The sequence below is a fragment of the Colias croceus genome, chromosome 11, assembly GCF_905220415.1.
Source record: "Colias croceus chromosome 11, ilColCroc2.1".
NCBI classification, from domain to species: domain Eukaryota; kingdom Metazoa; phylum Arthropoda; class Insecta; order Lepidoptera; family Pieridae; genus Colias; species Colias croceus.
The window spans coordinates 1,933,448-1,958,183 of record NC_059547.1 but is presented as its reverse complement, the minus strand read 5'-3'; the positions used below and the strand labels follow the sequence as shown (position 1 = coordinate 1,958,183).

General features: G+C 32.6%; 1 protein-coding gene across 1 annotated transcript in view; it reads left to right on the top strand.

Moving 5' to 3' along the window:
* LOC123695511 (protein winged eye) overlaps positions 1 to 24,736 on the top strand; it is a 102,255-nt gene that overhangs the window by 48,785 nt on the left and 28,734 nt on the right. The window contains exons 2-3 of the mRNA XM_045641386.1: positions 12,318 to 12,403; positions 12,930 to 13,001. Coding sequence (XP_045497342.1) covers positions 12,346 to 12,403; positions 12,930 to 13,001 — 130 coding nt within the window. The 5' untranslated portion in view covers positions 12,318 to 12,345. The remainder of the gene's footprint in view (positions 1 to 12,317; positions 12,404 to 12,929; positions 13,002 to 24,736) is intronic.

Sequence of the window (24,736 nt, the reverse complement as noted above, 5' to 3'; positions counted from 1 at the left end):
CGATCATTAAGATGTCCTTTTCGTGGATGCAGCGTCGTATTTCAAAACAGCAGTAAGTGATTGTTATGTAAATTACAAAAGCAATTATCTTGCGAGATCGCAGTTAATAGCACGAATGCACCAATGAGTCGGCCGACACGCCGTGCTCGCTCGGCTATGCCGGAGTGTACCTAATTGGTATAGTAAGCGATGGAAATGTTCTAAATAATTATAGCCATTATCATAGGTACTCCGTTTTTGTTTGGTTTCACTGTATAATTTGTTGTTAAACAATTTTGGAATTTAGTCCATGAATAGTGATTAATTTAATTCGTATCATTATGTCGATTATTAATTTATACTTTGTTGACGTATTAATTATTGGCCTAATATGGTGTAGGTATTCAAGTGGTAAGATGTATTTGGTATTGAGCGTGGTTTATGTGAATCCATTGCAAAAGCTTTAATAGCATCAAAGGTTCAAAAGATTTTTATTGCTTTTCATTTTATTTAGGTTAAAGAATTTAATGTTTTATTAATAATTAGCCTTTTCGATTCTAGGGAAGTATTAAATCGAAATCGATTAATATATGTTTTATCTACATTTTTTTCTAGAATCTAGTTTAACATAACTTTAAACAAGTAATAATCGGTTGAACAAAAAAAGTCAACCGGGAAAAAACAGCGCAAAACACCATCTATAATTAATTTAAATTTACCCAGTGTCGCTCTCACAATTAATGCAAATCTAACGACACATCCGGCTGAAGTCCATCCAAGCGATACACATACATTAATAAACACTACTCGCTTTGGCAATGTCGGTTAAAAGTAAATAAAAACATCGATAACTCAATCGCGTCATGCCTATCCCTATTCACTGTAGCTATGATGAGAATTTTTTTTCATCCATTTTTTGTCGCATTCAACGAACTATCGCGGTGCATTTTTTGTCCTAAAATTTTTTCAGTACGTTTTTGTCAAAATCTTTGGTTTAGTTCCCCGTGGTACGTAAATTGGATTCAATTGCTTTTTTAATTCATTGAGATGCCATTCGAAATTTAAAACGATAAATAATGCAGTCTAGTTTGAGCCGGTTTTAATTTCTTTTAGATTGCCTATTTAACCAGTATTAACATTTTCATTTAGATAGACACGGATGTTAATTGTGTATGTTGTATGTAAAATAATTACTTAGATAAAATTCGTATTGAAACAGTTTATATCTTTTAATTTTGAATACACAAAGAAAAACCCTACCTTTTTTAAATTATGTACCTGCCTACACATTCGTAGTAAAATAAATAGAAAAAGAAAACGGAACGGTATGTTTTAATTAGGCAACCAATAATAATGGAAGATAGGGTAAGAGCGGGTATTACCGGTCACCTAAGGACAAAAATAAACAACTCATAAAATAATCAACTTATCTTTATTAAACTTTACGAAAATGAAACATAGTCTCATCCTCTAACGAATGACTTGAATTAAGATCAATAGTAATTGTATTTTTGGTGTAATCAACATAAGAAAAAAAAATGACTTTGACCGGCATTAGACTCCATGGAAGGCAATTCCGGTCACCACGGTTCTAATGCCGGTCAGCGTAGTTTAATGACAGTCAGCGTAGTTTAAAGCTGGTCAGCGAAGCCTAAGTCCGGTCAAGCTTTTCTGAAACATATATCACACATGTAGTTTTCAGGCGTGTCACTACCCGTACATTCAGCATGCGCCCACAACCCATAAATAACACATCTGTACCAGAGTTCATTGTTTCTCCCGTAATCATCACACAGAACACACTTGTTTTCAGAATCATTATTTTCAATATCTGTGTCATCATCTTTACGCAAGTCAGTCATCTCTTTATCAGATTCTGAACTGCTGCTAGTGTTATTTTTCTCCTGAATAATCCTTTTTTTGACTGTGTGGGCTGTTTTTTTCTTTCCATTTGGGTTCAGTTTGCTTTGCCTTTACTTATCCTCACTTTGCTTTTTAGTGGCTTCTTTAGTAACATTGCTTTTCAGATTCTTTCTTGTCTCAGATTTCTATAGCGGGATTGCAGATTTCTATAGAAAACTATAGCGGGTAACTCCGGTCAGCTTGACCGGCAATAGACGACAGAAGGTATTTTTGTGAATCATATTTTTTTACAAAATAAACAAACAACAGCGTGAAATAAGACTAAATATTAAAAACTCGATTAGTTAGCAGTCCGGAAATCAATTAAGTATTGGTTTAATGTGATAAATTAAAGACCTACTCCTTATTTTCGGTGGACGAAAAATTGTATCAAATTGGCGCGAAAACTGACGACGTGCACTCCAGCTCAGCTTGTAATCGGAACTGAGCGGGGGTCGGTGGGGTGCGGTCGGGAACGATCACGCCACCTTGTTTACATGTGTGTGTGCATTTAGCGCACCATTTTGTATGTAATAGTAAAGTGACCGGTATTATCTCCTGACTGGAGTTGCCCGCTCTTACCCTAAGTTAGAGACACTGGATAATGTATTATTAAACATTTTATACTAAAACTTAATGTTTCGAAATAGATCGATAGATCGAAGTTAGTTAACAAAAAGTTATTTTAAATAGTGAAAATGTTCTTTACCACTTATTTACACACCTTATCTTATGTGGTCAATATTGACGTTCAAATTTTGGGTTTAGGAAGCGAGCGCTGTGAATACAAGACCATATTTCGTTTTTCTTATTTATTTTTGTTTGGTATTGTAGATAAATTCATATTAGATATGGACAAAAAATAATTAGAGAAGTATGAATTTATGAAGATGATTGAGTCACATTGCCTTTGTTGAATCTTAATTCTGCTTATTAAAATCTTAATATATATAAATCTCGTGTCACAATGTTTGTCCTCAATGGACTCCTAAACCACTTAACCGATTATAATAAAATTCGCACACCATGTGCAGTTCGATCCAACTTGAGAGATAGGATAGTTTAAACATGTAGGTACCACGGGCGAAGCCGGGGCGGACCACTAGTAATATAATAATATGTTATGCTTGTATACTAATTGAGTTATAAAGTGAATCTTAAATAGTTGATACTATTAACTATTGAAAGCAGGTCATATTCAGAACAAACTTTATTTTATGGTTCTACATAGGTACCTAAACTATGTAGGTATGAATAAATGCGCGGCAAAAAATGTAGTAAAGAATTTTTCATATCTCCCGCTATTTTCGGTATATGTGAGCAAATATTTTGTTTACCCTCCCCCTTAAAAGAGGGCTCGTGCTTGGGATAATTACATCAGCGAGTACCAGGGCGGCATAACTACATAGGGGTAGCCACCCCTACGTAAACATTCTGTCTGGACGTAGTGCACACACTTGCATGATTTTTACACATGTGTGCGTGAATATCTAGAAGTATTTGTATACCCGGCGCGGCCTAAGATGATCCCTATGACACTGACAGTTATTCTCAAGAGACAAACTTGTAATGGCGTCACCATTAAATTAGAAACGTATTGGAGGCGTCTAAAAATGGCATTTATTAATTTTTACGTAGCTTTATGCCATTACAATGATATTCCGTTGGCATTATTACAATTCTTAACATTTACGAGAAATTATAACAATCTGACTTTACGTTTACGTCCTTCAAAACTTACATCGCTAGCATTTATCGACTAGTGCGGAAAGTATCGATAAACAAATTTCGATAATGGAAACGAGTTCACATTTTTTCCATGCTTAAGCTATAGTTCATTCACTATTGAATGGAACAGAAGATCGCAGCATAATTATTTAATTAATTTCCGTTCGCGTTAATTTACTTACCTATGATAATATAAGTTTTAGAAAAATTAAATGGGGGATTCCATTTTCATGATAAAATAATATACACTGTGTTAAACGGGTTAAAAATTACGAGAAAATGATAAGGTGCATTTTTATGTTTTGGAAAACTTTCGTTTTACTTACCGTTTCGTTTACATAATAGACGTTAAAAATTCATTTAATAATATTTGTAAAAACATGTTTACCGACGTGGCTGAATGCAAACCACGCCTTTGCCTATAAAATAGTAAAGTATCGACACGATCCATCATACGAGCAATCACTAAGACGAACTGTCATAGGGATCATCTTAGGCCGCGCCGGGTATAGTGTGATATTATTTTGTATTTAGTATGAAATAAACTATATATCTTCTATAATATAAAAATGAATCGCAAAATGTGTTGGTAAGCGCATAACTCGAGAACGGCTGAACCGATTTCGATATTTCTTTTTTTATTATACTCCTTGAAGTACTAGGATGGTTCTTATGGAGAGAAAACGTAAACATGTACCACGGGCGAAGCCGGGGCGGACCGCTAGTTTCAAATAAAAAAAATATCGATACAGTTACAGTGCACAGTGAGCAGTGCCGTTTTCGGTTTTGATTGTTTTATCAATCAATCTTATTATAATTTTATTTACATTATGTTTCATATTAATTTCATGCTCAGGTCGTTTCATTTTTGTGTTTAATATGTATAATCGTTCAGTCATTCTTGATATTGAAGTAGAATCAATATAAACTCGAAAATGTTTTCTTCCCTTCCCTTCAGGCCACAGAAACTTCCATTACTCGAAATCTCAACCCTCTAAAAGTCAAAGCAATCACTGAGTTCCTGCAAGCAATTTTGGTACATATTTTTCCTCTATGACTCGAAAAATCAAATTTAATAAAAAGATAGAATGACAATTTCCAGAATAAGCCTGTACTGTATTGTATAATGTATATCAAAGGCTTAATTTTAAATTTTTCGTGTGTCGCTCGTAAGAATCCATATAAACGCTTGAATGCTAAAAAACAATCACTGACGTTACAAGAATTGTTATTATTATGAAAACAAAATATCTGACTGCTTATTTATGAAGCCTATGTCACTAGTTCACTACCGCATAACTCTGATGGTCACAACGACACATCATAAGTAAAAATTTGGATTGTAGGGTGTACCAAAGAAATACACACATACAAACATACACTCGAAAAACATAACCCTCTTTTTGCAATCAGGTAAAAAGACAAACTCCCAATTAAGAAAAAGGTATAACAAATAGTCAAAGTACCGTACCCGATGAAGTTTAATTTTCTTTAAATGGTGCTTCGATCTCATTAAATATCTCCGAAGAGCGTAAATAACTAAATACTAAATACACTACAAGATCTCATTTTACCGCCTTTTAATAACAAACCGCATCCCGCGGTTTTAATCATCATTCATTTTCAAAAAGAATGTTTAAAGTTAATAATCTACAGACTACGTATTAATTCGATCATAATTCCAGAGATTTAGGCGTCAAACAAACAAAACTGTACACTTTTTCTAATGTTCGTCTGTGTCTGCCTTTGTGTCTGTATAGAATACGATCAAAACTACTCACCAAGTTGGTGATTAAATGGAATTTCTCAAAGGATTTAGTTAAAAAAACTACTCGACGTATTTTGTAACATTACTTTACCAAAGTATTTACCATTAAAGCTACTACACTACTACACTTTACTACCTTTACCTACAACAAGTCAACAACACGAGTGAAGTCAGGAATAACATCTAGGTATTAGGTGTATATTTATGTTCATTAACTATAACTTTGTATGATTACTTATTCCCGGACACTGATTCAAGTAGGTACCTACCTGAAACCAGCTTAGATATTACAGAATATTAAATACTAGCTCACCGCCCGCGGCTTCGCCCGCTTTATCTAAAACCTAATAAATTCTATACTAAAACCTTCCTCTTCAATCACTAAGTATATCTATTTAAAAAAACCGCATCAGAATCCGTTGCGTAGTTTAAAAAATTTAAGCATACAAAGGGACATAGGTACAGAGAAAGCGACTTTGTATTATACTATGTAGTGATTCTATGAAACAGCTTAGTACCTACTCTATAATTTCTCAAAAAAATAACTTTTTTGCACATTTATTAATACGTTCAGAGAAGTTTATAATTCTTAATAGAAATTCATACTATGTTTGCAAGAAACCTCTAATTATCAACTTAATACGCTTCTTTATGTTTTAATTTACAATTTTATAGCTCTCCTCGTTATAATCTTTATTATTTTAGATTACTTTTATGTGTTTATGTTAATAATTTATGCTTTTAAAATACGTAGGTACGTTTTACTAAGCAACGCAACTTAGGCTGTGACTTAGGTACCTGATATGCTTGAAGATGATGTATTATTAAGAAAAATTAAATTAAGAAAAAGGTACTTATAACAAATAGTAGGTACTTAGTTGTAACTTAGGTGGGTATAGTTAGTAGCTTAGAAAATTGTCATTTTAACTTGACATCCAATAAACTTACTTAAACTACTAGAAAAATGTCTATGATACGTATTTAAATATAATTATTAAGATGAGTGAAAAACAATTTTCTGATACGTATGGATTGAGTGTTCTAAAATCATGCTGACGAGTCTGTGTAGGTTGCATCCAAGATGCTAAATGATTTGAACATTTTTAAGCTATTGCATAGCTTCTACCGCGGGCCTTGAGCGCGGGGACCGAATCGAGAAATTCCGTAACGAAAAAACCTCACGCTCGCCACTCCGACGGGCGGAGGTGTGGCTTGAAGGCATAGCATGCTTTACCGCGGCAGTCCCCGAGTGCCACACGTCGTTTTTAATATTCTTGTAAGTATTCTGGCTTCCCATACTTACCTATTTCTATGTACCTAGGCAGGAAAATTCGTACGTAATACGGCTGTAATATTAAAATAAAGGATGCCCTTTATGGTCAGATACTTTTACTACTACTCAACTTATAAGCCTCTACACAAAATAAAATATTGCCTTTATTTACCATGCAACTATTCCCTCAAATATTATATCGTGTCTCAGAAAGGGAAGGCAAGCGTGCCTGGTAAATATTTGCCCATGTCTGGCGAGACTAAGTGGACCTTTACAAAATATTCAAGTATATTCAGTTATTAGTACATGATTTAGAAAGTAATTAACAACGAACAAACTTTATTAGGTTGATACTTGTTAAATATTGTTTAAGTTGAAGAGAATTAGGAACATTAATTCTTTATTATTTAGTAAATGAAAATATGAAAATAATAGTCGATACTTCTTAGGTACTCAAAAGAATACCACCGCCTGTTTTTTTTTCAATATCTGAATTAGGTATGTAAGTGGGTCAATCAATTTTTAAAGGTCCCGATCATAATTTTCTCGTATTTTTTTTTTTTACTTAATTTTCAGCATTTTACTATTTCATTTAGAAGATAATTCTTCGTAGATTAAGATTATATAAGCAGCAGTGATGTTGATTAAATACATTTGTGGATTTAACTTCACGAACCGATCTATTCACGGGAAATAATATCCTTTGGACAACTTACACAATAGTACTTTTTTAAATGTTAAATTCCCTTAAGAATTAAAACAAATTCTTCTAATATTAAATAATAAATAATATTTTGATATTTGTTCTATTTACACCCAAAATACGAAATATTTTTATTAAAATTGAAACGAATGATGTCTTTTGAACAACCAAATAATGTTTCATATATAAAAAAGTTTCAGTAAAGCGGAAATAGTGATATTTTTTACAAAAAAACTATTAAGGCGAGGTTGTTACGTATCGTATTATTGATTTTACTTAATTAAAATGAACTGATTCTCGATAAAACTGAATGAATGAAGTATAATGTGATTTTCATATGGGGACATCTTAGTTGTAGTAGTAGCGTCTTGATTTTTGAAATGTTAAAATTACAATTAAACTAGACATAAAATCGCGTAATAAAAATGTGTTCCCGAAACAGCCGAGTAATAAACAAAACATGAACTATTTAACTGTTAAAGTATAAGTTTTATATAATTATTGTCCTAGGGACAACCAAATTGTCCATGGTACAACCACTTTGGTTGACCAAGTGACTGGTTGTCCGCGGGACATTTTTTAAATTTTGAGCCGCCAAGCAAATACTATTGTTATTTTATATATTAATCTCAGCTCACACTAAAATATAGACGAAAGCTCATCTCGTGTAGTATAATTGATAACAATGCATCAAGTACTTACGTTTTAATCACAGTTGTCTGACGGACTGACAAAAAAGCCACCCCACACTCACCAACAACGCTCGGACGACTATTGCCGTGATTTTATACAAATCAAAGTGGCGTTTGAGCCCGACAGTTAATTATTGTGTTTAGCTTGTTGTTTAGGAATCTACCGCGCCATATGTGTTTTGGTTTCATAACTAAATTACGGTTGTCTGTGAGACCTGTGTCATGTAGGTGATTTATGGGGACAAAAGTAAAATGCCTGAAAATCGTATTATATCCAATAAAAAAAAATGGTTTGTATGTTTGGATGTCAATAATTATGTACTGAAACAAGGAGTGTATTTGGTATTTATGGTCGTGATAGTATGTGTTCGTGATGCGAAGTTTGTTAATGCATTGTGGCATGGGGACAAATGTGATAGTACTGGAAAATTGCATTTAGTCCCTCGACAACCATGAAACAACGCACAAATTAATAAAACAAGTAAAATATTGTTCGCAATAATGCTAGAAAATATTAAAAGGAATATAATTAAAACGAATTTAACTCTTTATGATTTCATGTTTATTAATTATCCTTCAGGGACATGATCCGTACACGTCGGACCAATAAAAGTTGATCGACCCAAGTATGTCATGAAAAAATATTCAATCGATTTTGTTAAAATGTGTTTAATTAATTACTTGCTTACTTGCGATAAAAACGTGAAAAAAACAGACAAAAAATGGGTACAGTCGGCAAATATGATCTAATTCCAAAGATAATACCAGGAACACATGAATTGAAGGAGAATAATAAAAAAGGCGCCAGTATCAATTATTGTCTCGCGTTTAGTTAATTTACACGTCTGTAATTAGCGCAATTACTTAATTGTTGCACTCCACCCCAACTATATTTAAAGTTACGGGCAGATGGATATTATTTTAATTGGAACTTGTGTTATCTTTAAAACCCTTTGAAGCTTGTTTGTGAAACGTGTAAAGGGGCTCATTTTAATATTAATGAATAATGATCATTAATAGGCAGTTATTTTGATTATTTGGGCACCTGTTAACTATTGAAATAAATACCTTTGCTACATTTTAAATAAGAATATGGTAATAAAAATTAAATTAGGTACAGCATCTGTGTACAGCATTAATAGTATGCCATAGCGGTATGTATAGCCTATAAGAAAAAAATCCTTGAGATAATTGAAAAAGATGTAAAAAATCATCGAGAACCGTGCAAAAAGGTTTAATTAAATTAATTAATTTATCAATGAACATACGATTACGTTATTGTAAATGGCATTGAAAAAGTCGTACGTTTTAAATGTAACCTCGGTGTGATTGCTATTTTTTATAGACGCGATATGGACCTTTTTATTGGTGTTTCTTATACTAAAGTGTTTATTACAGTTAATTAAAAACTAAGTAAGAATAATAATAAAAAAAGACGTGTGGCACTCGGGGACTGCCGCGGCCGCGCTAAAGCTATATTGCGTAGCATGCCTTCAAGCCACACCTCCGAGCCCGTCGGAGTGGGGAGCGTGAGGTTTTTTCGTTATGGAATTTTTTCGATTTGGTCCCCGCGCTGAAGGCCCGCGATAGAAGCTATGCAATAGCTTAAAAATATCATCTCTCCTACTGTAGGTTTTATTTTTGCATCGAAGTCGGTTGCCTAGCAGCGCCCTCTTCCGGGGAAGAAGCCGCACTAAATCGCCTTAGGGAGTTGATTGCTTACGTCTAATTGGAAAAAGAGTATTCCTAGAAGAAAGTATTGCTTTATTATACCCTAGTATTTAATAAAATAACAAAACACTTCTAGTAATAAGTTGAAGATTACATAGATAGGAAAACATGCTGCCCATCTTAGTTGCCCATTTACAAATGTGATGAAAATATGGATATCTTGCACTATAAATTAAAGTTTCATTTTATCTTAAAAAGTTTTTGTATTTACTTTAAAGAATATCTATTGTATCAAACATAAAGTATGTTCCATGCAATAGTTTGTAACGACAACACTTAATATCTATGTGAAACTGACCTGTTTAAATTAGAGAACCACGGCATAAAACGGCTGATACAAACTGTTTAAATATTTTATTATAAGCCAAATCTCTCTATGCAAGTCACATTTAAATTAATGTACATAAGAGAAACCCAGTTACAAAAATGTTTTGAACGATCCGGCAACCATAAAAATTATAAGGTCTTTTTAATAACACTGTAAAAAGATACCAACTTGCTGCGACCCCAAAAATTGAGAGAACAATTTAGTGTCCTTTTAAATATTTGATGGCATTCAAAATAGTTCATTTACCTTAACTGTTTCACTAATGAGCACGTCACATTCAAACTTTAGTTAACAAATTGACTAATTGGGAGCTCTTGAGGACCCTTGCAAGCAATGCGTTCAGTTTTTGAGCTGACAAAAAGTATACTAAATATAAATGCTTTTAACTTCATCGTGAGTATTATAATTGTGTCCTTTTTATTTGGGGAGTATAATAAATTGTTTAAGATGGGAGTGGAAATTAGACACAGTTATTACAAATAGTATAAAGCAAAATTAATTTATTTATTGTTTCCATTTAATTTTTAAGTACTACCTACTAGTTTCTGAATCACCATCTGTATTGTATAAACATCGTAGGTTTGATTGTGTGTTCTACATAAGAAGTTAATTTTTAATGCATTTATAATGAATTTAGCGTTCATAATAGTACCTGCAAGTTAAAGATACCTAGATATGAAATTAAAATATGTATTTCAGCATAATTTGTATCCGTTTATTGCGTCTAAATTGATTCTTAATCTTAATTTCATCGAACTAATTAGCAATCAATTACAAAATTGATTGTTAATATTGGTCTGTTGTTTTCGACAAATTCATTATTAAAACGGATTTTATTTGTAACGTAATTTAGGGTACATTTTTGTTGTTTAATTATAAAAGTGAAGCACCAATAAAGAAATCCTACGAGTAAATGGTAACAAAACAGCTTGTTATAAAACAGATTTTAATAAACACAAAAAGACGAGAACGCCCTCGCGCAGGAATGGGTTCGGAAATTTAATGGGAATTAATTAACCCCGTGTCACTTCCCATAAACCTAATGCACACCTTAGAATCTGATCCCTTGGAGCTCGATTCAAAGAAATCCATACAAATAAATCCATTCTACATAAAAACGTCGGAACGGGTTATCGTAATTTATTCCACATCTTTCACACAATAAGCTTTTTGTCTGTCCGTCTATTTCGCCGACACGTTTTTAACGCGATATTCGACTCTCATACCAGGAAATAAGGATCGCAATGCGGTGCTAAATGGCATTTTTACATTTGTATGCTTATTAGGTTTTTGCTGGACCGTTTCTGAATTCATTAGAAATTAACGTTTATATTACATTATAAATGGCTCGTATTTGTATTGTTGTACACTTTATTACTAATTAAAGGTTTTGAAACATATTTAAGTTGTTTAACAACTTTAAAATTGTATTAAACTACTACTTACCTAGGTACTTATAATGTCACGTGGTACACATAAATTGTCCTTTTATTTATTGAAATAATTAAAATGGGTGTCCTAGTTTTAACAAACATAAACATAATTTTATTCTTTGCACATCCTACATACCTATTGATATTCGATTTTAAAATGCGGTCTAGTTTATTTTTCAGATAGGTATTTTTCATATCAATTTATCAATGAATATGCATTCCTCTTGCAAATTCTGTGATTAACTAAAACCCCCATACATTACTTTAACTGGTGGATTTACTAGCTCGTATTACTAGGAAAATATAAATTATATGGAAGTCTGAAATGCAAACGACGCACAGTATTATGAATAGCGCGGTAGTTTAGTTCTAAAAGCATTCCCTTGTAACGCGTTAAGCTCGGGAACATTTTTATTAAAAATTTTATATTAAAAAGCTAAATACTCCTAATGATTATAAAAAATTCTACAAAAAAATTCTTGAAAATCCTGAATGCCTGTTTAAATCCTACTGAAATAAATGTTGCGAGAACATTTTAATTCATAGTACTGCAACTGTAGAAAAGCTATAGGAATGTTTTTAAAATAAGCTCCGGTTCATTCGAACAGAATTTTTAAAAAAGTGCTTTTTACCAAAAGGTTTTTGATGCTGTTAACTTGATCGAAATGGCCTTATAAAAAATGCCTCTATCGATCGTAAAAATTACTACATTTTTACATTACTCACTTTAGCAGGCGTTCCATTAAGCAAATGTATACTAAGTTTGTATGTCTGTCGCAGGTGGTGAGGTGGTTCAACACGAGGGGCGATGCTGGGCGGGGCGGCGGGGGGCGCCCGCTCCCGCCCGCCCTCTGATCTCCAACAAGGTATGTGAGCCTGGTACTCGACGTGATACAAATTTCGATTTTACGTTGGAATGCGGTTCAATGCTTTCCGACATTTTTTCTGTTTTACAAACTCAAAAAAATATATAAAAATAGATACTTGTTAAGCGCTTAACACATTTCGATGACTGATTTGTAATTTAGATCCTTAAATTTAATATATAAATTAGGGAGATTACAGGAGATGATTGGAAAGTTCTCGATTGTAGGTAGGTATGCTATTACAATAATTTATCGAAACTTAGCATCACTTAATTACCATGAATTTATTTTAAAGCTAGGTATATATTTCACTTACTTACTTTTCATTTATGCATCGCTAATTCCATGCAAGCTTCTTTTAATTTTGAAAAATCAAGCAATTTGTTTGAGTATCTACTTACTCAATACAAATTAAACGCATTTTAATTTTCTAGTACATTAATTAGTTCAGTTAGTTTTTATTAGGTACACCATTTTATAGCCTACCTATTCCTATTATAAAAACTAAAAATATTGTCTGTAACAGGTGTTGCGAGATTCCCCCTGTACTCGTTGTTCCCGAGTCAAGGGACGACTAACAGGACCTCAATTCATAAAGGTATGAAACATTTTAATTACGCAATGATTAAACCTTATTGCATGTATACTTTTTTCAATTTAGCAGTCAGCAAATTAGACAAAGATTTTCTCAAACTTTGGTAGTTATTTTGTTATATTTGTATAAAAAAAAATTAAAAGCTTTTGTTCATTTTAATGCTATTTTTGATTTTAACTTATGAAAAATAAAATAAAAAATCTAAAAGTTTTTAAGAAAGGTGTATGTATTTAAAATGTAACGACACAATAGAAAATTTATAGAAACATATCTAGGTATTTTAAACCCTAGTTAACGTATATTTTAGTCACAAACTAGGAATTGTAACACAAAGTACAATACCTCCTAGTAAATTATTTATGATACATCACTACACATTGTATAAAAGTCGCTTTCTCTGTCCCTATGTCCCTACTCCCTAGACCCTATGTATGCTTAAATCTTTAAAACTACGCAACGGATTTTGATGTGGTTTTAGTATATAATTTATTATGTTTTAGACAAAGTACATATAATATCGAACAGTTTAAGACGCGAAGAAGCGAGATCGAATCCCGCCTCGTAATCGATTTTTTCTGTTCTTTATAAAATTATCGGTGTTTTTTTTCATATTAACAATACCTAATTTAAAATATGTATAGTGTATGTTTTTTTGTTTTTTTTTTTAATGATGGCACCCGTCCCGTCCGATCACACGGTGTTCGCGCCACCTCTGGATTATAGTCCAGAGACATTTTTTGCTTATTTTTTTTTACACGAATAACATTAAAATACAATAAAAATACAATATAAACTTTAAAACATAATAAAAAATACTGGTAAAAATTACTAATAAAATACAATAATTGCTTAAAAATTTAGAAAAAACACGGCACAAAAACACTCAACTTAATCCTATATCACAGTAAAGAGCTAAACTAATATCACACACTATTCCTTTGGTTCACTACGACTAACGCATCCCTACACTTGTCCCCCAGGGCGGAAGGCAGATTCTCACCCATCATCGCCATGCCCAATTTTTGCTCAATAGCATATCTATTTTTTGCAAAAATTGGGCACTCGAGTAACAGTTGAGGAACCGTCTCCTCAACTCCAGGCTGACATAGACACGACGGATTATCCTTCAGCTTAAAATAGTGTATGTTTACAATTTGCCTCAAACCTCAATCGTCATAACACAAAAATAGACATTTCTATCAACTATCAATAAGATTTCATCTAAAAAGTCTAAGTCAGAGCAGATGTTGCCTCCCGGAGGACCGATCGCCTGTCACTCACTGTAAGTGACTCCAAAGCTGTCAATTTGTCACCTGCAATGGGTGACAAATTAGACCCGATGTGTAGGGCCCGAATCTATTGCACAGCCCTAAATTAAGATTCGAGCTCGGTAAATTAATTTTAGTATGTGACTAGGAAACAAGATAAACAATCAAGTACTAATATAAATTAATATGAAGAATAAAATTGTATTTTAAATCCGCTTTAGAACCATTAATTACTTAGAAGGTTTATATTATTCATTTAGCGATGTTCATTTTATACAAAAAGCTTTGTTTTAATAACATTGTAGATAAATATATTTACGTTCTTAACTTCTGAAGTACACAGTTACAAGTAAAAACCTACGAATTTCCAATCAGATTAAAAAAAAATGTGATACGGCTTATTTGAATATTAAACATAAAAACCTTCTTAAACGAGGTTTCGTTCGTATTAAAAAAAAAACTATTTTTCTCTGATTTAGTAAAGCAGAAAAATAAATGAAAAATTACGGAAAGAAAAAACCTACCACGTACTTACGTTTGCATTGGCGATGTTTTATCGCCACACACTTCGAATTTATCTCCCCACTATATTTTTACGTATTTTAAAGAATTTAACTGTAAACCTCTCCGTCACTTCGAAAAGCACTACCAAATTCCGTACAAAAGAGATTTAATAATTACATTTGTACAGCCGTGACAAATCGGCTCAATAGACTCCCTTGCAGCTTGTGGTTTAGAAAAAAATCAATTTAAACCGATATAATGGATGGATCTTTTATACTGTAACGTGACACTGAGTGACATTGTATACGGGGCCCCGGCCGCGGCGTGGCCAATCGGACATTTGGGGCCTTATGTTTTGATATCAAAGGCTTGCATTTTGTGAATTACTTTTTGGTATTAACGATTAATTAATTATTATTTTTGATGATGGATTGTTTATAAATTAATCGGCAACGATAAACTTTATTGGCTATAATATGATATTATCTATTATTTATTAGCTGTATAAGTAATTATTTAAAACCTTTATAAAATATAGAAAGAAGAAATAATTTTTAAATGTCCAGTCTTATACATTTTTTTTCACAGACATTAGAAATATGTACTAAAGAATCCTTTGTATAGGAGTGCAATATTAATGAATTGTAATATTTTTTGTCTACCTATACCAGATACCTAGATAATATTTTTTTAAGTCCTAGTAGTTTTTTCAAACACAAACAGTGATTATGTAAACATATTAAGCTGTTTAATAATAAGTAAATAAGTTCAACTTGTATATTTATATGTTTTTGACAGTCTGCATCGTAGCTAGGGCATGCACCCGGGTTTACCCGGTTCCGAAAAACCCGGGTAAACCCGGGTTTTTTGATGATCTTGATAACCGGGTCTGAATGGCATGAAACCCGGTTCTCCCGGTTCCGACCAAAATATTAAAATATAAAGTATTATTTATATTTTGCTGTATTATTTTAACAAATTTATTCTATCTGGCAACGTCAAACTCACGTGCATCGCGAATTTTCGTGCCGCGCCTCAAGCGTGGCTCTGATTGGTTGTCTAACCTTGGGGGGTGAGACTAACGACAGAGAATAGAATAAACCAAGAACCTTATATCTAATACACTGGAGATTTCGGTATGGACATTGACGTGTAACAAGAAAATATTGCCCAGTTCATGTTTTTTATCACTTTCACACCTAACTTGGTATTGCCACTGTTAATACGAAGTTTTCCCAAGGCTACTATGTATGCTGTAATATTCTGTGCAAAAGGTTAGTTTTTGTACATGAGTTTGTTGATAAATTGCCAACAACGTCATTCAGAAGCATTGTTGGATGAGACAATTATTATTTATGCTAAATAAACTAAGTATCTGAACCAATTATTAAAAAGCGATACTCCCTGATTATGGGTAGTAAAATTGTAGCAACTCTCCATACCAACCATAATAAATAATAACATAATAAACCATAATACATAATAAAACCATAATAAAATTGTAGCAACTCTCACTTTGTCAATATGGCATGTGTGTCAAAAAATTGCGTCGCTTCGAATATTTAAGTTAATATTGTTGCTTATTTAATGAATATTTTCCGAATATAAAGAATGCATTGTATTGTGCAAAATTGCAGAAGTGTTTGGACACCAAATTCTGGCATAGAATTTCACAGGCAAGTGTATATTTACGTTATTTACAATATTCCTCAATACTCCTGCATTTACCTGTTTAGAATCATTTCAATGGCAAAAATTGTCTAATTTAGCATCATTTTAGTAAGCAGTCATGTTAAATTTCTTATTTCCCTAATACTTTATCATTTTTCAACAAGTTTTCAATAAACAGATTTAACAAGTAAGGTAACCATGATGACGAGTTTTTATGGATAGCGAAGAGAATATATTGTAATAACAATATTATGATGAAAATTTAGAACACCATTTTAAAGATTGTTACTAGTAATGAAACAACACATGACATCGGTATTGCACTCACATGTAGTTATAAGATTGTTCGTTTTTACATTGAAATTTATACTTTTTTAACTTACCTCATATTTTTTTGTTTTACGTATTTCAGCTTTCCAAAAAGTAAAATAAAAAGAAATATATGTGCCCATCAAGGTTACTGAGGATTACGACCCAGAAAAAAATACCTTTTGAAAAATAAACTTTGTAAAGTTAGCTGAAATTTGTGCAAGGCTGCTATAAACAGTTTTTCTTTGATGATTCTGGCTTGAAATTGACCCGTCGAAGCAACGCGTTTAAAAAGAAGATCTGAGTAGCTAACAATTTGGTAAACAGCATCTGATGCAAAACACAACTTTCCTCTATTTACAAAGGATGTTAATGCTATATATCGGTTCATATCCAAGCTTTGTAGCCAAAAGTTATTTATAACTATCATTCTATACCAATTAAAATTGTATGTACCTACCTATAAAGTATGACCATAATATTATAATATAAATACTGTTAAAAATATATGTCGTTATTATTTATAGACCATGATTTTTAGTTTTTTCTATTTTGAAAAATTCTGAATTTACAAACCAGCGTGGTCACTCGACAGAAAGAGACAAATAACATGACTGACGTCATTGAATGTCATAGTTTCTTGTTTCAAGTTAATGGTCATAGTGCAATCTCCAGTGTATTAGAGGATATAAGCTTCTTGGAATAAACGCTAAGGAATAGAAACTGCTATCGCTAATTTTTGACATATGGTCATGAGTCATGACATTTTAGTAATGGTTTGGTCACACTATCCACGACGACAACGACCACGACCAAAATTTTTATCCGATCCGCAATTTACAAATTGCGTAATAAATATTTGAGAACCATCAAATCAAAAATTTTTATCCTTGTTATCTCTGTTAGCTACCACAATCGAGACTTTCGTACACGAAATTATTCGGTGTCTCATCAAAATAAAGCTACAAACGGAAAATTAGCTTGATAGTAGTCACTTGCAAAAATGGGCGATGTATCCTGAGCTATAAAGAGAAATGTTGAAATTTTGTTTCTTTATTAATTTCTAAGAGCAATTAACCTATAGAGTACTTGTATCGAGCGTATACAATTTACATATATTTGTTTCTCTCTATCTAAAGAAAACGTCGTATGAAAGAATGAGACAGCTATAGACAACAAGCTACGTTTCAACATAGTCATGGCACCATTTTTACTATAGGTACGTATTTAGATAGATAGAAGGTGATAGTGATGGGATGTGCTTCAATCGATAAAATCGTGAATGTATTTTGCATTTACGGTTTCGTGAAATAATAAATAATAAAAAAGCAAAACTTATAATTAATTTCAGTTGAATACATTATTTGTTTAATCCTACGTATATAATAAATGCGAAATTATGTGAGAAGGGATGTTACTCTTTCACTGCGGAACCGATTACAATGAAATTTTGTACATACACACATAGGTTAGGTTTTATCCCGGAAATCCCACGTGAACGGGAACTGTGCAGGATTTTCTTTAAAAACGCGGGCGGAAAGTTAGTACATTATAAAAGAAATTTTAAAACTTGAAATGTAATTTAAAATAAAGAAGGAAATGATGATAAAGTTAAAGGAGTGAGGAGAAAGGCACAGTCAGCATGAAGGAATCATGCAGCATTTTAACAAGTTAATAAAAGGACAGTCTTAATGAAAACATTTTCCTAACATCCTACTAATAAATCGAAAGTTTGTGAGGATGGATGTTTGTTACTCTTTCACGCGAATACTACTAAACCGATTACAATGAAATTTGGAAAAATTACTTTTGATCCCGTAAATCCAACAGGAATGGGAACTATGCGGGTTTTTCTTTGAAAACGCATGTATATTAAGTATGTATTTCAATAGTAGTTTCTCATCTATGAGAACTGTCATTTAATCAACCGTTTAATTTTCACATAGTTACACATTTAAAGTAGGTAACTTATGTGTAAAAAATTTCAAAATAAAAATTCACTCTCTTTAATCAAATGTATTTATTATCTACAGGAACAAAAAAAAAACGTAAGCGTAAGATTGCACAATTCTTCTAGAGTATCCATCTTGATAACACGTAGGCTCGAAATGCAGTGAACACAATATTGCAAATTGTGGCGGCGTCCAATCAACTCATGTCTCACGTTTTATACCCATTTTTATTTAGCTCTGGAAATCTAAAACAAAATGAATTTATTAATAATCTGAAAGAGAAATTAATAAACAACAAACGAAAACTAAAACACATAGGGCAAATAAAACAACCACGTGGTATGTTTTATTTTCCTGCGGTAAAAAATTTACATCTATTATTTGCAACAACAACTACATATAAATCTGATTTATGAAACAAAATAAATAAATCAACGTTAATATGAAATAGATTTTTTGTCATAAATCGATAATATACGCTAGATGTGTTACAACACTACGGTGGTAAACAAAATGTCAAATGTGTTATTATTGTGACGTTTTTTAAAAATTATTTCATTATTTTATATTCCACAACCCCATAAAGTGGGTAAATGTTACAGTTACAACATAAAATTACAAAAAAGTGCTTGATAAAACCTTCAAATAGGTTTAAAACATAAATATTTATCAATTTGCTGAAAATCACTTACCGATGGAAAGATATTTTTACATTGTTTTTATCCAAAACTCCCATTCGACTAGTGATAGCTGGTTGCTAAACATACAATAGTTATTTTAGCACACTGACCAATAAAAAGAAACACTGTACACTTTATATTTTCTAAATATTTCGTTAAAAACACTTGACGCACTGAGCCCACCAGCTGGTTGGAAAACAAACTGACTGCCGGCGCGCTACGTTTGAAGACAGTGCAGATACTCTATCGCTATCTCAATCTGGCTTATGCTGTTATTGACTAAGAGTAAGTAGATTAGAAAATATGTATTTTGTTCTGTCTTAATATAAGAACTCTATAGGTTAATTGCTCTTAGATTAATTTAATAAAATAAGACACAAGCCGCGTAAAATAAAAGGCCCATCGGGTACTTTTACAGTTATACTTTTGTTTAATTTCGTATTTTTTTCCAAGGTATTATAAAAGAACCGGGTAACCCGGTTCTACCCGGTTCTGAGCTCGATTTGGAACCGGTTTTCAGAAACTTGGAACCGGACTCGGTTCTGCATGCCCTAATCGTAGCTAGCAAACGACATCATTTAATCGAATATTATATCTGTTGAAATGATTCTTATCCATGGTTGGCGGAAATAGAAGCATTCGTCTTGGAGATATTTAGCTCGCTTTGGAACTACATTGTACATAGTAAAGTTATCTTGTTTTTATAGAATATGGTTTATAGAATGAGAATTTGAAGTTGCTGGGATTTTAAATTCACTCATAACAAATTAATGCTTATATTCTGCAGAATAAGTTGGCACAAAAATCTTGATCGAAAGCAAATATTTTTCATAATGTTTAAATATTTTTATAAATGAATAAGCCAAAGGGCCTAAGGCCCTATAAATAAACACAAGATTAAATTCGTCCCTGTCCCCACGCGTTTAGTCCGTCCGATTTATTAATTCACTTCATATGAGTGGCCGACCGTGCACGATAGATTATGGCTCGCGCATCACTGACCATAAACTCGTTTTACACGAATCGATAACCTACATTAAAGACATACTATACCTATCGCTATGTTGCCCTGGTACTTTATTTACTTTTATTGTGAGGTAAATAGTGAATTTTTATCGGCTTTAATTACCGATCGTAGGTACTTTATTTTTTTAAAAACGTGACATTAAATTTTCGATCAATTTACTTAATTTTATAATAACCCTACTTCATTTTTTGCTAAAATCTCACCCATGTTAAAGATTTTTAATTAAGTACTGACTAAATTAGCTTTTGTTCGGGGCTTTACTCGCGTAGACTCAAACAGAAAATATAGTTTTTTATGATGGACATAGGGATTGATTACTTATTATTTACTAGCTTTCCGCCCGCGGCTTCGCCCGCGATTTCTTAGAAAAACCCGCATAGTTCCCGTTACCTACCCTATGTGTTACCCTCTATATGTGTGGTAAATTTCATTGTAATCTGTTCAGTAGTATTTGCGTGAAAGAGTATTTACCAAACACACACACATCCTCACAAACTTTCGCATTTATAATAGGATTAGTAGGATGTGTCGAATGAAAATATCACTTAGTTCTTGTATTATCTAACATAGTTTTTATAAAATTGGTTCAGCCGTTTCCTAAATTACGAAGGAAACAGTCGTTTATCGATCCTTCTTAGTATAATTCCGCACAACTTAGGTTACATTTATTGTATATCAATAGAATAACATAAACATATTTCAAAAAAAAAAATTGGTACATTGGGCTTAACCCCATCATATCTTAAGCCTTCCAAAATTAGTTACACATAAAAATAAGTTCCTATCATATTTATTTGCCTCTGAGTGACAACCGTGTAATGCATGTGACAGCTTGGCTCCTCTGTATGTATGTTCACTTGAATGTACGGATTAGCGTGACAAATCTGTAATGTTTCCCGAGAAATGAGCGGCCTTATTGTTAATTATACGTGGAACAAGCAGTTCGATGCGGTAAATATAAAATATTACTATTAAATAAACCTTATAAATATTAGAGTTTGTTTGTTTGAACACGCTAATCTCAGCAACCACGGGTCTGATTTGAAAAATTATTTCACTTTTAGATAGTCCATTTATCAAGGAAGTCGCTATATCCTCACGCTAAGACTAAAAGGAGCAGAGTAATGTAAAATGGGCATAGCTAGTCCAACATAATATCTATGATGGATGAATTTTATTAGAATTTATGTAATGCGAAAGTTGTTACTTAACTTTCATTAAAATTTTGGTCATCTTTTATCGTACAATAGAAATCTGGTTAATTTATAAAATCAACTTAGATTGACCTTTATCTATACTAATTTACTAATATAATAATATATATATAAAGCGTTTGAACGCGCTAATCTCAGGAAATACTGGCCTGTTTTGAAAAATTATTTCGGTGTTAGATAGCCCATTTATCGAGAAAGGCTATAAGGCTATTTATTATCATCACGCTAAGACCAACAGGAGCGGAGCCACGCGGGTGAAACCGCGAAGCGCAACTAGTTGATGATAAAATTCAACGAGAATGCTTCAATTTCCACAATACCTAGCTAAGCATCGTTTCGACTAACAATACTTTTGATTAGAATATCTTACAAATATAGTTTGTAAGACCTACATATAATATAGGTATACACCTATATATAGGATGATTATAGATAGAGCACCCTAAAAGATAAATTGAACATTGATTTTTATATTACCTACAACCCTCTTGACAGTCCCTAAGATCTTGATTAAATCAAGTGTGCAGCTGATTTCGATTATTTCGATGTATGTTACTGCGTGGTTACTGCATTGTATGTTTGTATAATAAAGTATTACACGAACATTTTAAAATGTCACCTGTAAACTGTCATATACGGACAATTAGAATACATTTTTGAAATGGTAGTTTAATACGTTATTCGATGAATAAGTTTTAACCAAGGATTGAAAAATCAGCCCTTAGTAGGTTAAAAATTATTTAGAATATTATTTTGTCGCTTATTCCCGCTCTATTCAAGATTCTGTAGGTAATAAAAACATCGATATTGAGGACAAAATTATTAAAATTATACCTATCATCATAGTTGAGGTGCTAGAAGACCAACTTTGTAGCTTTTTACTCTAAAATCCACATGTCAATTAACACATCAAAATCTCACCTCTCCTATTAATAAACATTATTTTCAATCAAAATATACACATCAACAAACATAAAAAAATACCCTTCCAAACTGTTACCTTATAAAATGATTATTGCCAGTTGTAAAAAACCTTTTAAAAACATAATCGTACGAATGCACGAGTCGAGTTGGCAATCTATTTTGGTTGTCCCTTGGGATAGACCTTAATTACGGCTGTCTCGAACCCCAGGCGACTCCCGCGCATCGTGCCAGATTACGGTTTAATGCGTTTTTAGATGTGGTAACCCTTATAAATTTTGTTCGTCGTTTAGGCAAAGAATATGCGATGCGTTTTTAGAATATGTTAACCCTATATTTTGTTCGTTTACCTACGTAGAGAGTATGCGTGTATGAATATAAAAACAAGTTCTATATAAAGATTTAGATGTACAAGAAGTTACATGTTTACGCTTTCCCAACAAATTTTAAATAGAAAACAACGGAATTGAAACAATTAATTAATAGATAACACCTACGCGCATGTTCTAGTATATTTTTTCATGTAAAAACTACAGGACCTAGCCGAATAAAATTTTTATGGGACCAATTCGACACCATTCCGCATCGAACAAAAAAAGAATCACGTAAATCGGTTCAGAAACCTCGGAGTAATCGGTATACATACATAAAAAATATACTATACTATATAATATATATATACCGGCCGAATTGATAACCTCCTCCTTTTTTTTGAAGTCGGTTAACAAAAGCATAATCAATACATATTATATCGGTGCTGCGACGTTTTCACGATTCACGTGTTCACCGAGTGATCCCCTTTTAATGGCATAATGCTTCACAAACTAAATACTGCTGTGTTGTGGCTGTGTTTAATACATTTTTTTGTATGGTATTCGATATAGGTATTTATTTTAGGATATGCTGTTAAATAAACGTCTTTCGTTTCCTTCTAAATCCTGAATTAATTAAAATATCTATAAAAGTGTAATGTCTGTATTAAAATTATATTTTTGAATTCGCGGTTTAATTAATATTCGGTAATAGTTTTTAATATTCTGCTCTACGAAGAAAAAACAATCTTTTAATATGTAATAGAAATTTTTATAGCATGAAGCTTTACGTGGGAATTAGTATTATATTTTGTGGCGTTATAACATAATTTAGCTTTTTAAATTTGATTTGCAGTTGATAATCTGCTTTAGAACAATCTACAATGGCTCAGTCACGTTTCGTTGATTAACTTTAAAAAAGTATCTTGTTACATCATTTAGATAAGAATCGCAGTAAATACGTGCTATAAACGAATTATAGAATAATGTGAGGGTAGATAGCTATACTACAGTTATACTTATCATTACAGCATAACTGCTCCGCGCGGTTTCACCCCCGTGGCTCCACTCCTGTAGGTCGTATATAGCCTTCCTCGATAAATGAGCTATCTAACACAGAAATAATTTTTGAAATCGGACCAGTAGTTCCCGAGAATAGTGCGTTCAAACAAACTCTTCAGCTTTATAATATTATACTACTAGCTGTCCCGGCGGACTTTGTACCGCCCTGTCAATGAATGTTGTGTTACCTTTTAGCTGAACTAATTAAGGCTTTGATGAACGTAATGCAATGATACAAAATAAATATTTATATGGGTATATAGGTAATAGTATTTTATTTGATTACTTCAAACACGTCTCAGAGAAAAAATGATTGAATTTTAATAAGTTGTGCAGCACATTATTAAACGGTTATCGACCACGCCAACGTTTCGTTTCACTTTAGTTGTGGTAATTATACCATTATCATTGGGCGATCGACGCTGATACAGTGGGTAACCATCGTTGCCTGTGATGGTCTCTGCCATCAATTTTCGTGGATACCTTTTGGTACACTCGCTGTCAACCATGCATGGTGTTTGGTGGTTGATTGTTTGACACGGTCCATGATATCAACGTCATGTCGGTCTGGATCGGTTTCAGGATTAGCAATCCCCGCACACTCATATATTTTATCTGCCCGAATCCTTTCGACTAACCAAATTAAAATGTGTGCATGCTGCAAGCCAGATTGTTGTCATTCGATTGAAAACATCCATCATTGAATAATCCCAAAGATGTGTTCCATTAATGTAACTCATCAGTGATCGGATTTTTTGCTTGAAAACACGTGTGGTGATGTCGTGCCGATCACTTGATATTTGTCCGGGAAGCAACAGT